The sequence below is a fragment of the Mustelus asterias genome, chromosome 13, assembly GCF_964213995.1.
Source record: "Mustelus asterias chromosome 13, sMusAst1.hap1.1, whole genome shotgun sequence".
In the NCBI taxonomy this organism is placed as follows: domain Eukaryota; kingdom Metazoa; phylum Chordata; class Chondrichthyes; order Carcharhiniformes; family Triakidae; genus Mustelus; species Mustelus asterias.
The window spans coordinates 57785074-57800099 of NC_135813.1; the positions used below are offsets into that span (position 1 = coordinate 57785074).

At 49.7% G+C, this 15026-nt stretch overlaps 1 protein-coding gene across 1 annotated transcript in view; it reads right to left on the reverse strand.

Annotated features, from left to right (window-relative positions):
- Positions 1–1539: 1539 nt before the first annotated feature.
- rsph14 (radial spoke head 14 homolog) overlaps positions 1540–15026 on the reverse strand; it is a 728797-nt gene continuing 715310 nt past the window's right edge. Inside the window, exon 6 of the mRNA XM_078226841.1 lies at positions 1540–1778. Within this exon, the coding sequence (XP_078082967.1) occupies positions 1540–1778 (239 nt within the window). The remainder of the gene's footprint in view (positions 1779–15026) is intronic.

A 15026-nucleotide genomic window follows, 5' to 3' on the forward strand; every position in this document is an offset into this window, starting at 1 on the left:
AAGTGGCAGCACGGTGGAAAAGGTGGTGAAGAAAGCATATGGCATGCTTGCCTCCATCGGCCAGGGCATCGAGTACAAAAGTTGACAAATTATGTTACAGTTATGTAAAACGTTGGTTAGGCCACATTTGGAATACAGTGTCTAATTCTGGTCACCACACTCCCAGAAGGATGTGGAGGCTTTGGAGGGAGTACAGAAAAGGTTTACCAGGATGTTGCCTGGTATGGAGGGTATTAATTATGAGGAGAGATTGAATAAACTGGAATTGTCCTCCCTTGAAAGACAGAGGCTGAGGGGCGACCTGATAGAAGTTTATAAAATTATAAACATAGATCAGGTGAACAGTTGGAAGCTTTTTCCCAGGGCAGAAATGACAATTCCAAAGGGGGCACAAGTTCAAGATAAGGGGGGAAAGGTTCAGTGGAGATGTGCGGGGGATGTTTTTTTACACACAGGGTGGTGGGGGCCAGGAATGCACTGCCAAATGAGGTGGTTGAAACAGACACGTTAGTGACATTTAAGACTTATCTGGATAGACACATGAACAGGCGGGGAATGGAGCGATACAGACGGTTGGTTTAGACAGGACAATGTGATCGGCGCAGGCTTAGTGGGCCGAAGGGTCCGTTCCTATGCTGTACTGTTCTTTGTTCTTTGAGAGTGTAAGGATGAGAGAGTGAGCCAGAGACAAAGATAGATGTGGGAGACAGCATGAAAGAGAATTTGAGAAAAGATAAGCAGAATGATTAGGCCATATTAGAGAGCTTTATTTCAGAGAAAGAAAGCTTAAAAACCGGTTTGACCACCTAGCTATTGGTAACAAATGAATTGAACTGTTTTGACAACCCTGAACCAACCACAACGTGAAGCCGACAGCCACTGCCTGTCACTGTTGAACAAGGCAGAATTACAAATGCCTTCCCAGCAGCCGTACAGAATTTCAGATAGAGAGGAGGAAACCACAGAACACCATGAAAGACAACTGGAAAATAATTGGGAATACAAGAGCAAAATACAATGGAAAATTGAAATAAAAAAAGGAAATATTCAGCAGGTCAGGCAGAATCTGTACAGATAGAAACAGGGTTAACATCTCAGGACAATGGCTGGAATTCTCCGGCCGTTCATGCCGGTAAGATTCTCCGGTCCCGGAGGCAGCGCACCCCCCACCCCCCCCCCCCCCCCCCCCCCCCCCCCCCCCCCCCCCCACCCTGCAGGTTTCCTGCCAGCGTGGGGTGATGTCAATGGGAATTCCCATTGACAGCAGCGGGACCCGGGAATCCCACCGCCAGCAAACAACGTGCCACCTCCCGATGGTGGGAAACACGCGGCTGGTGATGCCGGAGAATCTCACCCACTGACTCTGCGTCAAGAACTTGTAAAGACGAAGGGGAAGAAGACAACAGACTGAGATGGAGAGGAAATGGCTTTAAATGAAGCTGATGTGAACATGATTGAAAATAAAAATGGGTGAGTCAGATTAGAACAAGCAATGTGAGTTTATCAAAGTGGAGCGTTATAGCATGTTGAATATCACAGCTAGGGCATCCAGGTAATGATGTCAATGGCGATCCTGACTGCTTTGCGGACTGCCTCGCTGGGGTCCTGCAGCTTTTCCTGTAGGAACGGCACATGCTCCAGCAGCAGTTTCCTGCCCTCGGGACTCTCAGACACCGTCGTGATGGCTTTGATGACATTGAGCCGCACTTTAGTCATCGGATCGTTCACGAGGACGAGTAAGGATGGAATGATGTCAGCCTTCAGTGCTGCATATTTTCCTGTAAAAGCATAACAGAGTCCACGTTACGGACACACTCACTCACCATGGTCAAAGACTACTTGGCAAAAGTTTTGAAACATTAGTAACAAAACAGAGCCAATCCTACAAAAGCAATTAGTTGATAAATCCATAAGAGTGCAAATATTTTTTTGAAGAACAAGATAAACCATTAGGCCTAACAAATCCAGCCACAACTTCACCCACATCCCTTCTCACTTACCTCAATCCATTCTCTCCTCAGAAACACATTAGCTAGCTGCCTCTTTTATTCTTTTATTGGCATCACAATTACAAGACAACATAGTCTAGACATTACTATTGCCAATATTAATGGATCATTGCTTAATGCACTGATACTGGCTGCTATGGTATCTCATTCTTCTGTCCGCTGTTTGATAGAGGCATTGCCCTTTCATTTTAAATGGATAACTCCCTACCCTAACAGTGGTTTGCAATCACATTCATAACTCATACCAACACCAGGCACTTCTGAGTTCAAATCTTAACAAAAAGTCATGATTGTGCTTCTACTTTCCACGCCTAATGCTTCAGGGATTTAAGATAAAAGGGTATAAACTTTAAAGGCTTGTAATGTTATCATACTTTGGGTGGGATTTATTCGTCATCCTGATTGCTCTGATCAGTCCTTATCCACATGACACATTTTTATGGTTCAGGTTTAGTTTAAGTTTATTTATTAGTGTCACAAGTAGGCTTACATTAACACTGCAATGAAGTTACTGTGAAAATCCCCTAGTCACCACACTTCAGTGCTTGTTCGGGTACACTGAGGGAGAATTTAGCATGGCCAATGCACCTAACCAGCACGTCTTTCAGACTGTGCGAGGAAACCGGAGCACCCGGAGGAAACCCACGCTAACACGGGAAGAACGTGCAAACTCCACACAGACAGTGACCCAAGCTGGGAATCGAACCCGGGTCCCTGGCGCTGTGAGGCAGCAGTGCTAACCACTGTGCCACCGTGCTGCCCACACGCTATGTTTATGAAGAAAGTAACTGTCCAGTAATTGGACCAAGGGGTTGAGAGGCAGCTTTTGGAGTAGAACTTAGAGTCCATCATCTTCTGGGGTCAATTTTCAAGTCTAGACACCACTTGATTTTTTTTATTTCTCTCAAAGTCAAGTTTACGAAGGATACCGGCCTTACTCATGGGTGACAAATTGAACATCCAACTCATCACATGGGACCTTGAGCAGAATCTTCCCCACTTTAAAGTTTTTCAGACATTGGGCCCACTTGGCACTCCTGGCCCTGCTTGTTTCCAAGCACCCAGCAGTGAAATGTTACAGGAAACGGTCATTTAACAGTCTGTCCCTTCATTCGCCATCCAATTAAGGATGGCAGGTGGGACATGAATGCAGGAGGTCCAGTGGAGTGCCTGTAGGGATGGCCACACAGGAGCACCACTGGGAAAGCTACGTGTTGCTGAGGGGGTTGCAAAGCATGACGATGCCTCAAAATGGAGGTGCTATTGAAAGGCTTTGGGGTTCTGAATATAAATGAAGGGCCTTGAGTGTGGAGAGGCAACCTATGCACTAAAATGCTTTTTGCCAAGGCTGGACCTGGTTAGGCCTTGTGTTACGGACAGAGGACAGAATTTTCCTGTCCCACCCACAACAGGGATCGTAGCGGGCAGAACACGGCCATGCAAAGGTCCATTGACCTCGGGCGGGAGTTTCTGATCTTGGGGCGAGTGTGGCCAGAAAATCCCACCCAGAATTTATGTTTTTTGTTTAGTGCCTACGATCAATATATTTGTATGTAAGGGGTGTGTATTTTCTTAGCTCAGAGTGATTGTCCCATCTAATAGGAAGCTTTATTATCACATACTTGTCCCAGATGGTTAAAAAAGCAAGATGACTCACTCACTCATCTCTCACAAACTATCAAACATGCCAAGATTAGATAAAGATGAAAGTAAAACAATGCCAGGTGTCTAAGACCACCATGCCAAGGAATAACAGCAGAGACCCTATGGCAGCAGGAATGGAAACAACACGTCACCATTACAAACCACCTCCCCACCAGACGATTCCACAGCCGTCCACCCGGCTTCAACATGTCAACATTGGGCACTCCTCAACCGTTCCGCACCAAGCCTTTGTGCTGCAAATTGGCACAAATGGGGCCTGACAGGCTGGACTGCAGCTGTGGTACACCTCAATCAATGATTCACATTAGGACTGCCCACTGACAAAATACAGTGGAGGGCTCAGAGCTCCATTTCGCCACTGCGGAAGCTATTGCCTGGCTTGGTCCTTACTGTACACATGGAAAAAAATATGGGAGCGATTCTCCCAGCCGCTGCACTGCTCTAGCAACACAGCAGGCCGGGAGACTCGAGCGGAGGTCATGGAGCAGGCTTCCCGCTGGGTGCCATGCCTTCCACGCGTCTCCGGTCGCCGGATTTCCAGAAATTGGCGTAGAGCTGAATGAATGATTCAAATGCTGATTTTAATCTCATTGGCGAGCCGGGGACTGAAGCCTTTGGGCCCGGTATTCCCCCCCAACCTTCCCTCGTAAGGAGTGTTTCACTCCAGTGGGTTTACAATAGCTCCCCACTATCTGGGAGCTGGCGGCCCGATCCCGCTGGAGTGAAGGGAGGTCATGGAGGCCCCCCCAGAGGGTCGAGGGTGAGGGGAGGTGCCCCGTGTGGATTGCCAGCTTGGCAGTGCCAGCCTGGCCCCTGGCACTGCCCAGCAGGCATCGGGCAGTGCCAAGGGGCGGGGCAATTGGGGGCAGGCCCTTCAGAGGCAGGGCCTCTGGGCGGGAAGTTGGTGGGGATGAGTGGTCCCGCTGCCTCTCTGCACTCAGCGGTGACAGAGAGAGGGTGGCCAGCGATCGGGCTGGCCATCGGTTTGGGGGGGGGGGGGGATGGAAATCGGCCTGCCAGGGGGATCGGGGCTGCTGGTGGGCGGAGGGGATTTCCGAGTGGGGGTGAGGCGGGGAGACCGAGGCTGGCCCGGACACATCAGGGAGCCCAGCAATTGGGTGGTGGGGGGAATCGCACAGCCAGCAATGCAGGGTCGCGAGGCTGGCCAGTGATCGGGAGGCCAGCAGTGGGGGCTACTGCGCATGTGCCGATCTCGGCGCTGACAGATCAGCACATGCACAGTGGCCCACTCAGCGCTATGCTGCCGGCCTCTCCAGCAGGAATAGGCTCTGCCCCCTGATTTTCAGCGTGATTTCACTAGTGCACTCTGAGGTGCTCAGACTATGGGAGATTCATTTTGAAACTGAAAAGACCAGCGCGATTTACTCCAGTTTTTACGTGAATTCGACACATCAGTGTGACAACTCAAAGCTGGGGCTGTTTGGGGAAATCTCTTCTCCCATTTTGAAGATATTACTGTTTGTTGCCCTGGTGCTTCGATGACCTGCAGCTGGTTCAATTGATTTCTTCTGGAACTCTGTCTCTGCAGAGCTGTTTCTTGCTGTTATTTTAAAAGCAAATAATATGCTTTCTCATCATGTGACTTCCACAAGTTCAAAGTGTTTTTCTAAATCAGGAAGGTGGTTAAGTCAATGGTATACCTTGTATTGTGGCTTTCACAGCTTGAGAGTTTGAGATAGCTAATGTATTTGAAAAACCCATTCAATTCACAACATCCTTTTGAATTGGTTTCAGGAAAAGGCATTGAGTCAACATCAAAGAAGGTTCTTTTTGTCGATGATCCATCCTTAAACAAGAGGAGGGATGAATTCTTCTGATGAGTGTGAATGTCCATTAGAATCTTAGAATCTCTACAGTGCAGAAGGAGGCCATTCGGCCCATCGAGTCTGCACGATCACAATCCCACCCAAGCCCGATTCCCATAACTCCACTTATTTACCCTCGCTAATCCCCCTGACACTACGGAGCAATTTAGCATGGCCAATCCGCCTAACCCACACATCTTTGGAGTGTGGGAGGAAGCCAGAGCACCTGGAGGAAACCAACACAGACACGGGGAGAATGTGCAAACTCCACACAGTCACCTGAGGCTGGAATTGAACAGTGGCTAACCACTGTGCCGCCCCTTATTAGGTATGTGTTTGATACTCAGGACTGTCTGGAGCTCGAAATGCCAAAGGTCACTTGATTTTCAGCAGAAATTTTAATTGTTCATGTTCAAAATTATAAAGTATTGGCTGAAAGTTCATTCTTTACTAGAACATGATACTTGCAACTCCCTGAAAGTACCATAGCCAGCAGTCTGCAAAGTCCCTCTGATCTGCTACCATGACACCTCCTTTGATGCCCTGCTGGGTGCCTGGAAGCATAGGATCTTTCAGTAATCCTTTTCAACAAATGAACTCAGCATTTGTAACAATCAATTTTTCAGGGATTGACTTGAAATAATCCGTCAACAGTCCGATAAAGTTAATAGTACTGGCGGATGGCATTGTAATGCTGAGCCGTTCAAAAGGGGCAAGGTTCCAAGTGATGGAAAGCACCTTGCAGTACGGAGTTCTATTTCTTCTTCCTTATTTTTCTTGTGATTGTGTTTGATGTGTTTCCAGGGTTTCCCTTGATTGAGTTGCCCAAACACAGCATCTCCGGCTCAGTTCAGCACCTTCTCGGAGAAGGCAGTGCCGGTACAATGCTAAGCGCCAATGTGGAGCTTCTCTTGAACATCAGGTGGTGAACCCGCCTCAGCACCGGCCATCTTGTATCAGACTCCATTGCTGCTCACACTTAAAGGCTAATTGGCGTTTTACAAACTTGGATTGGCTGTACATCCGCAGGAAGTCTGCCCGCCGCCTCTGGGGGAATATTAGGGAGGTAGTGAGTGAATTTGAAGTGCCTCAGATTAAATTTTCACATTCCTGTGCCTCCAACACTTGTCCCTCCGTGATGCTATATTTGGGCATTCCACTGTGCCACTATCAGATTACGTTCAGATTTTCTTTGTATCTCCTCCCAAGGTAATCTGGATTTAGAAATCATAGAAACCCTACAGTACAGAAAGAGGCCATTCGGCCCATCGAGTCTGCAACGACCACAATCCCACCCAGGCCCTACCCCCATATCCCTACATATTTACCCACTAATCCCTCTAACCTATGCATCTCAGGACACTAAGGGCAATTTTTAGCATGGCCAATCAACCTAACCCGCACATCTTTGGACTGTGGGAGGAAACCGGACCACCCGGAGGAAACCCACGCAGACACGAGGAGAATGTGCAAACTGCACACAGACAGTGACCCAAGCCGGGAATCGAACCCAGGTCCCTGGAGCTGTGAAGCAGCAGTGCTAACCACTGTGCACTGTGCTACCGTGCCGCCCTTATTTTGGTGCAGGGAGAAAAGCCTGAAATGATTGAAGCTGAAAACATCCGAGTGTGACAGTGTGGTTAGAAAGTCAACTTTGACAAATAAAGGCATTATCAGTGTGCTAACTCAGGTTGATTTCTGACTTCTCGTGTGAGGAACATTGCACTAATACAGTTATAACAATGTCCAATAACAGGCATAGAAACAGTCCATTGGGCCCAAAACAATGCATGATTCACTCGAGCCGACTTCCATGGGGCGGCACAGTGGTTAGCACTGCTGCTTCACAGCGCCAGCGATCAGGGTTCAATTCCAGCCTCGGGTCACTGTCTGAGTGGAGTTTGCACATTCTCCCCGTGTCTGCGTGGGTTTCCTCCAGGTGCTCCGATTTCCTCACACAGTCCAAAGATGTGCGGGTTAGGTTGATTGGCCATGCTAAATTGCCCCTTAGCGTCAGAGGGATTAGCAGGGTAAATACGTGGGGTTACGCTGATAGGGATTGGGTGGGATTGTTGTTGGTGCAGGCTTGATGGGCTGAATGGCTCCTTCTGCACTGTAGGCATTATATGGTTCTATGATGCTCCCTCATCTGAATCTACCATTGTAACCCGCTATTCCCTTCCCCCTCATGTGTTTGTCGAGCATCCCTTCAAATGAATCAATATTATTCACCAACCATTCCCTGTGGTATCGAGTTTCCCACCACTCTCTGGGTAAAGAAGTTTCACTTGAATTCCCTGTGGGGCTCCTTGCTGATTATCTGATATTGATGCCTCTCGTTATGCTCTTCCCCATTGTATCTAATCCATTGAAACCTTTCATTCTTGTAAAGATCTCGATTAAGCCATCCCTCAGTTGTCGCTTTATGGAGAAAAGAGACCCAGCCTGTTAATCGTTTCCTGCTATTTATATCCATGCATTGCTGGGATCATCCTTGTAGATTATCTCTGCACTCTCTCCAATGTCCCTATTTCCTGATAATATGGCAGCTTGAACTGCACACGGTATTCTCATTAATTATTTCATGAATTAGCTATTTAACAATTGCCAATAATTTGCCCACTCTAAAGTTTATGAATAAGAACAAAGAACAAAGAACAATACAGCACAGGAACAGGCCCTCCAAGCCCGCACCGCTCCCTGGTCCAAACTAGACCATTCTTTTGTATTCCTCCATTCCCACTCCGTTCATATGGCTGTCTAGATAAGTCTTAAACGTTCCCAGTGTGTCCGCCTCCACCACCTTGCCTGGCAGCGCATTCCAGGCCCCCACCACCCTCTGTGTAAAATATGTCCTTCTGATATCCGTGTTAAACCTCCCCCCCTTCACCTTGAACCTATGACCCCTCGTGAACGTCACCACCGACCTGGGGAAAAGCTTCCCACCGTTCACCCTATCTATGCCTTTCATAATTTTATACATCTCTATTAAGTCTCCCCTCATCCTCCGTCTTTCCAGGGAGAACAACCCCAGTTTACCCAATCTCTCCTCATAACTAAGCCCCTCCATACCAGGCAACATCCTGGTAAACCTCCTCTGTACTCTCTCCAAAGCCTCCACGTCCTTCTGGTAGTGTGGCGACCAGAACTGGACGCAGTATTCCAAATGCAATGACCTTCTGTCATTTGTTTTAGACCTTCTCAGTGTTGACTATTCCTCCCCCACAACAGAGTGTTGTGTCATCCACAAATTTACAAATTGGGTGGAATCTTACGGCCTCGCTTGAATGAGATCAGAAATTCTCACCCGAGGTCAACGGACATTTCCGTTGTCCGTCCCTCGCCCGCTCTGATTCCGTGGCGGGTGAGGAGGCAGAATTCCGGCTATTGTTTTTTGATTCCAAAGTCTGAATCGCTGATGTAAATTGTGAACAGCAGTGGTCCCAGCATTGATCCTTTTCCCAGTCTCCATCACTACCGCCAGTAGTAAATAATTATAATTTCACTTGGGTTAACACAGCCAGGGCCCATTCTGGCTAACATCAGGCAGTATCAACTGATAAATCACAATAGGAATCTGAGTATTGCAACATTCACATATCATAGGATCATAGAATCATAGAATCCCTACAGTGCAGAAGGAGGCCATTGGGCCCATCAAGCCTGCACTGCCAACAATCCCACCCAGACCCTATCCCTGTAACCCCATATATTTACTCTGCTAATCCCCCTAACACTGAGGGGCAATTTAGCGTGGCCAATCCACCTAACCCGCATATCTTTGGACTGTGGGAGGAAATGGAGCACCTGGAGGAAACCCACGCAAACACGAGGAGAATGCGCAAACTCCACACAGACAATGACGCAAGCCGGGAATCGAACCCGGGTCCTTGTCGTTGTGAGGTAGCAGTGCGAACTACTGCACCACCGTGCCACCCCCGGGCATGAATGAAAGGAGAGAACATTGAAGGGTGCATGATTCCATTCTCTGAACACAACCTCTGCCCTGGTTTTCCAATCCAGCATTCAAAGTTTGCAACTCTTGCTTTGTTACATAACTGCTTGGATGTTAATTAACTCTCTGGACTGTACAAAAATATGAAATATTCAAGAAAGCAGCAGTGAGTAGTCTTTTTGATTATTCTCGCATGTGGCTGTGCCAGCCAATTAATGAAATGCTGTAAATCCTTTTAAATTATGCTTCGGTGTGTATTTTCTATCCTCCCCTGAAGATCTTGAATCCTTTCCTTAATTAATTCTGTTGGATCTGTGTTTAACTCTTTCATTTAAAATTAATTTTTTAGTTTTGATACAATTTTTAGGCATTTTATGCATTTGGGGGCGGGGGGGAGATTTCAGTTTGAGGTAGGGGTGGATATTGATTTGTGAGACAACTGCCGATGCTGGAATCTCAAACAAAAACAGAAAATGTTGGAAAATCTCAGCAGGTCTGACACCATTTGTGGAGAGAGAATAGAGCCGACGTTTTGAGTTTGGACAAAGAGTCATCCAGACTCGAAACATTGACTCTATTCTCTCTCCACAGATGCTGTTAGGCCTGCTGAGATTTTCCAGCATTTTCTGTGATCGTTTTATACCTCTCCAGATTCTTATATCCAAAGAAAATTGGACTATTTCTTTCATGGGTAATCAATGTCAGGACATTCGTTTTAAGACTAAGTAACAAGCTAAAGATCAATTTCAGCATCTCAAACTACTCCCATAACCTTTGTACCTGATAATGCTTTCACCAGAAATTTGGGTGCATTTGTAGTTGCCCAGGGATCACACGGGCAGCTTCTTCACTTTTGTTGGGTTACCTGGGCAGAACTTAAACTGAGAAACAGGTGTGGGTCCGGGTGCAGGCAAGGATTCAACCTCCCCAAAATGTTGGCATATCCAAGACTCAAGAGGAACCTGTTCACCTCCAGCTTTTAACTGGCGTTCCAGAGCTACACAGGAAAACTCTCATGATGACAAATCACTATGTGGCAACATAGAATTCTGGCTTTAACAGTCAATGGCTTCCTGGGCCGTGTGAAAGTTGCCAGCATCAACACGGAAATAGTGCAGCCAGGGTTTGTTACATGTGGTGACCCACTGTAATTAGATGTTGTATGCCTGGACACACCCCTGCTGCGCCTGACCCAAGACTCCTCCCTTTCCACCTGAACGAGGTATAAAGGTGACGGCTCCTCCCCCCTGCCTCAGTCTGGGCCAGGCTAGCTACAAGGGTGTGTTCCAGTTCTTTGCGATTAAAAGCCTGTTATTTTCACTCACTCGCTGGAGTCCTCGTAAATTGATGGTGCATCAATTTTAATCGCAAAGAAAAAAAAACAGAACTCATAGGATGGAGCAAATTTTAAAGCCCGATAAATTAGACCTGGATCCTCAAGCTGTGGGAGCTGCCAACAGCTTCGATCACTGGCTGAAGTGCTTTGAAGCCTTCGTCAAAGCCTCCGCTGTCGTCCAGTCCGAATCAGACAAGCTGCACATGCTCCACGCCTGGGTAAGTGATGTGGTATATTCTACCAACCGCGACGCTGAGATGTACAGGGACGCGCTAGAGCTCCTAAAGAGCCAGTATAGTAAACGGACGAACGAAGTCTACGCCAGACACCTTCTGGCTGCCCGAAGACAGCTGCCGGGAGAATCGAGTGCGCAGTTTCTCCGCAAACTACGGGTACTCGGCAGGGCCTGTAATTGCAAGGCTGTATCCGCCGCGCAGTATACGGAGGACTTAATCCGCGATACCTATGTTACGTGCATCACGTCCAACAACATTCGGCAGCGACTGCTGGAGCAAGGTGGGCTGGACCTACCAAAAACAGTGACGCTCGCTGAATCTTTAGAGGTGGCCTCCTGTAACCTCGAGGCTTACGCACCCGACCACGCGGTTGCATCGTGGGCACCACGGCCACTACCACCCCAGTATCTAGGAGGGCTGCAGACTTACGCCACACCGCGCCTCACCAACGACTCGACTGCTGCGGCTGTTGCAGGTCCGAAGTGTTACTTTTGTGGCCTGGGGAAGCACCCACGACAAAGCTGCCCAGCAAGGGAGGTGTTCTGCTCTGGGTGCGGGAAGAAGGGCCACTATGCTAAAGTCTGCAGGGGCGGCACGGTAGCACAGTGGTTAGCACTGCTGCTTCACAGCTCCAGGGACCTGGGTTCGATTCCCGGCTTGGGTCACTGTGTGGAGTTTGCACATTCTCCTCGTGTCTGCGTGGGTTTCCTCCGGGTGCTCCGGTTTCCTCCCACAGTCCAAAGATGTGCGGGTTAGGTTGATTGGCCATGCTAAAAATTGCCCTTAGTGTCCTGAGATGCGTAGGTTGGAGGGATTAGTGGGTAAATATATAGGGATATGGGGGTAGGGCCTGGGTGGGATTGTGGTCGGTGCAGACTCGATGGGCCGAATGGCTTCTTTCTGTACTGTAGGGTTTCTATGATTTCTATGATTTCAAAGTCGTCCTCGAAGCCAAACAGTGCTGCGTGCGACCTGAGGGAGCCGCCATTTCGGACGCCATCGGGCACGTGTGAGTCAAGGGAGCCGCCATTTTGGACGCCATCGGCCGCGTGTGAGACAAGGGAGCCGCCATTTTGGATGCTGGTCGACCATCCTCCAGGATCCACGGTGGCAGCTGTCCAGCTAGATCAATCCCGTCCGCATCAACTCACCAGGTCCATGATGGACATCCAGGTAAATGGCCACGTGGGAAATTGTTTGTTCGACTGCAGGAGTACGGAGAGTTTCATCCACCCCGATACAGTGCGCCGCTACGCCCTTTCTGTGCAGCCAGTCAAACAAACCACTCCCTTGGCCTCGAAGTCCCGCTCGGTGGATGTCCTCAGGTACTGTGTGGTGACCCTTACGGTTCGGGGGACCGAGTACGAAAATTTCAAGCTCCTGGTGCTGCCACACCTCTGCGCTCCTGTACTCCTGGGGCTCGATTTCCTGACCCATCTCAGGAGTGTCACGTTGCTGTACAACGGGCCTCTTCCCCCGCTCTCCGTCTGCAACCCACAGTTCTTAGACTGCCCACCACGCACCACTTGCAGCCTTTCGATCCTTCAAGTCACCCCTCCGTTAATATTCGAACACCTCACCCCTGAATGTAAGCCTATTGCCACTAAGAGCAGATGGTACAGTGCGGGGGACAGGACCTTCATTAGGTCCGAGGTCCAGCGGCTCCTGAAGGAAGGGATCATTGAGGCTAGAACTAGCACCTGGAGAGCACAAGTGGTGGTGGTCAAAACTGGGGAGAAACACCGTATGGTCATCGATTACAGTCAGACCAACAATCGGTACACGCAGCTGGACGCGTATCCCCTTCCGCGCATATCTGACATGGTCAATCAGATTGCGCAATACCGGGTATTCTCCACTATTGACCCTAAATCGGCCTACCACCAGCTCCCCACCCGCCCGGAGGACCGCAAATATACTACTTTCGAGGCGGACGGCCACCTCTATCACTTCCTTAGGGTCCCCTTTGGCGTCACCAATGGGGTCTCGGCTTTCCAGCATGAGATGGACCGAATGGTGGACCAGAACGGGCTGCAGGCCACCTTCCCGTACCTGGATAATGTCACCATCTGCGGCCATGATCAGCAGGACCACGACGCAAACCTCAATAAATTCCTTCACATGGCCACTCTCCTTAACCTGACTTACGATAAGGAGAAGTGTGTCTTCCGCACTCACCGTCTCGCCATCCTGGGGTATGTAGTGGAGAACGGGGTCATCGGCCCCGATCCTGACCGCATGCGCCCCCTCCTGGAACTTCCCCTTCCCACCTCAAAACACTGAAGAGATGCCTGGGCTTCTTCTCATACTACGCCCAGTGGGTCCCTAATTATGCGGATAAGGCCCGTCCGCTTATCATAATCCACCCTTTTTCCCCTGTCGGGAGAGGCCCGTTTGGCCTTCGACTGCATCAAAGCGGACATCGCAAAGGCCACGATGCACGCTGTGGATGAGTCAATCCCCTTCCAGGTGGAGAGTGATGCGTCTGACTTCGCCCTGGCCGCCACCCTTCACCAGGCGGGCAGACCCCTGGCCTTCTTCTCACGAACCCTCCAAGGCTTGGAAATTTGATACTCCTCTGTCGAGAAGGAGGCTCAGGCCATCGTCGAAGCGGTGCGACTACTTAGCTGGCTGACGGTTCACTTTGCGCACGGACCAACGTTCAGTGGCTTTTATGTTCAACAACGCGCAGAGGGGCAAGATTAAGAATGATAAGATACTGAGGTGGAGGATTGAGCTCTCCACCTACAATTATGATATCTTATACCGGCCCGGGAAGCTCAATGAGCCCCCGGACGCCCTGTCTCGCGGAACATGTGCCAGCGCACAAGTGAACCAACTACAGACTCTCCACAATGACCTCTGTCACCCGGGGGTCACCAGGCTCTACCACTTTATTAAGGCCTGTAACCTGCCCTATTCTGTAGAGGACGTCCGGTCTATAACCGGACACTGCCCGGTCTGCGCGGAGTGTAAGCTGCACTTCTATTGGCCGGACAGGGCTCACCTCATAAAAGCCACCCACCCCTTTGAACGTCTCAGCATTGATTTCAAAGGGCCCCTTCCTTCTTCTGACCGCAACATCTATTTCCTCAACTTTATAGATGAGTACTCCCGATTCCCTTTCGCCATTCCCTGCTCGGATATGACTTCAGCCACGGTCGTCAGGGCCCTGCACGACCTCTTCACCCTGTTCGGTTTCCCTAGCTACATCCATAGAGACCGGGGATCCTCCTTCATGAGTGATGAGCTGCGTCAGTACCTGCTCTCTAAAGGCATAGCCTCGAGTAGGACTACCAGCTATAACCCCAGGGGTAACGGGCAGGTAGAGAGGGAGAATGCGACAGTCTGGAAGGCCATTTTACTAGCGCTACGGTCTAAAGGTCTTCCAGTCACCCGCTGGCAAGAAGTCCTCCCTGATGCACTACACTCAATTAGGTCCCTCCTGTGTACGGCTACCAATGCCACCCCCCATGAGCGGATGTTTGCTTTCCCTAGGAAGTCCTCCTCGGGAATCTCACTACCGTCGTGGCTGACATACCCAGGCCCCGTTCTGCTCCGGAGGCATGTGGGGCCCATAAGTCGGACGCCCTGGTTGAAAAGGTCCAGCTCCTCCACACCAACCCCTAATATGCCTATGTGGCATACCCCGATGGGCGGGAGGACACGGACTCTATCCGGGACCTGGTGCCTGCGGGTGCCCCGGAGCCCACTATGACCTCCCATCCCACATCCCTAGACCCCTCTGTTTTTAAGGTAGCACCAGGTCCTTCTTTGTTCCCTGTATGCAGCTCGCCTGAGCCCCCGGAGTCACCGCACAGTACCCGACCAGAAGGGACGATGGCAGACTCGAGCGGTTTCACCCTGCCATCTGAAACAACACCTCAACCGGTACTACGGCAGTCGCAGCGACGGATCAAACCGCCCGACAGGCTGAACCTGTGAGGGGTCGATGTCTTACTTCAGCCGTGACTCTTGTATATATTTTTGTGCCTCTGT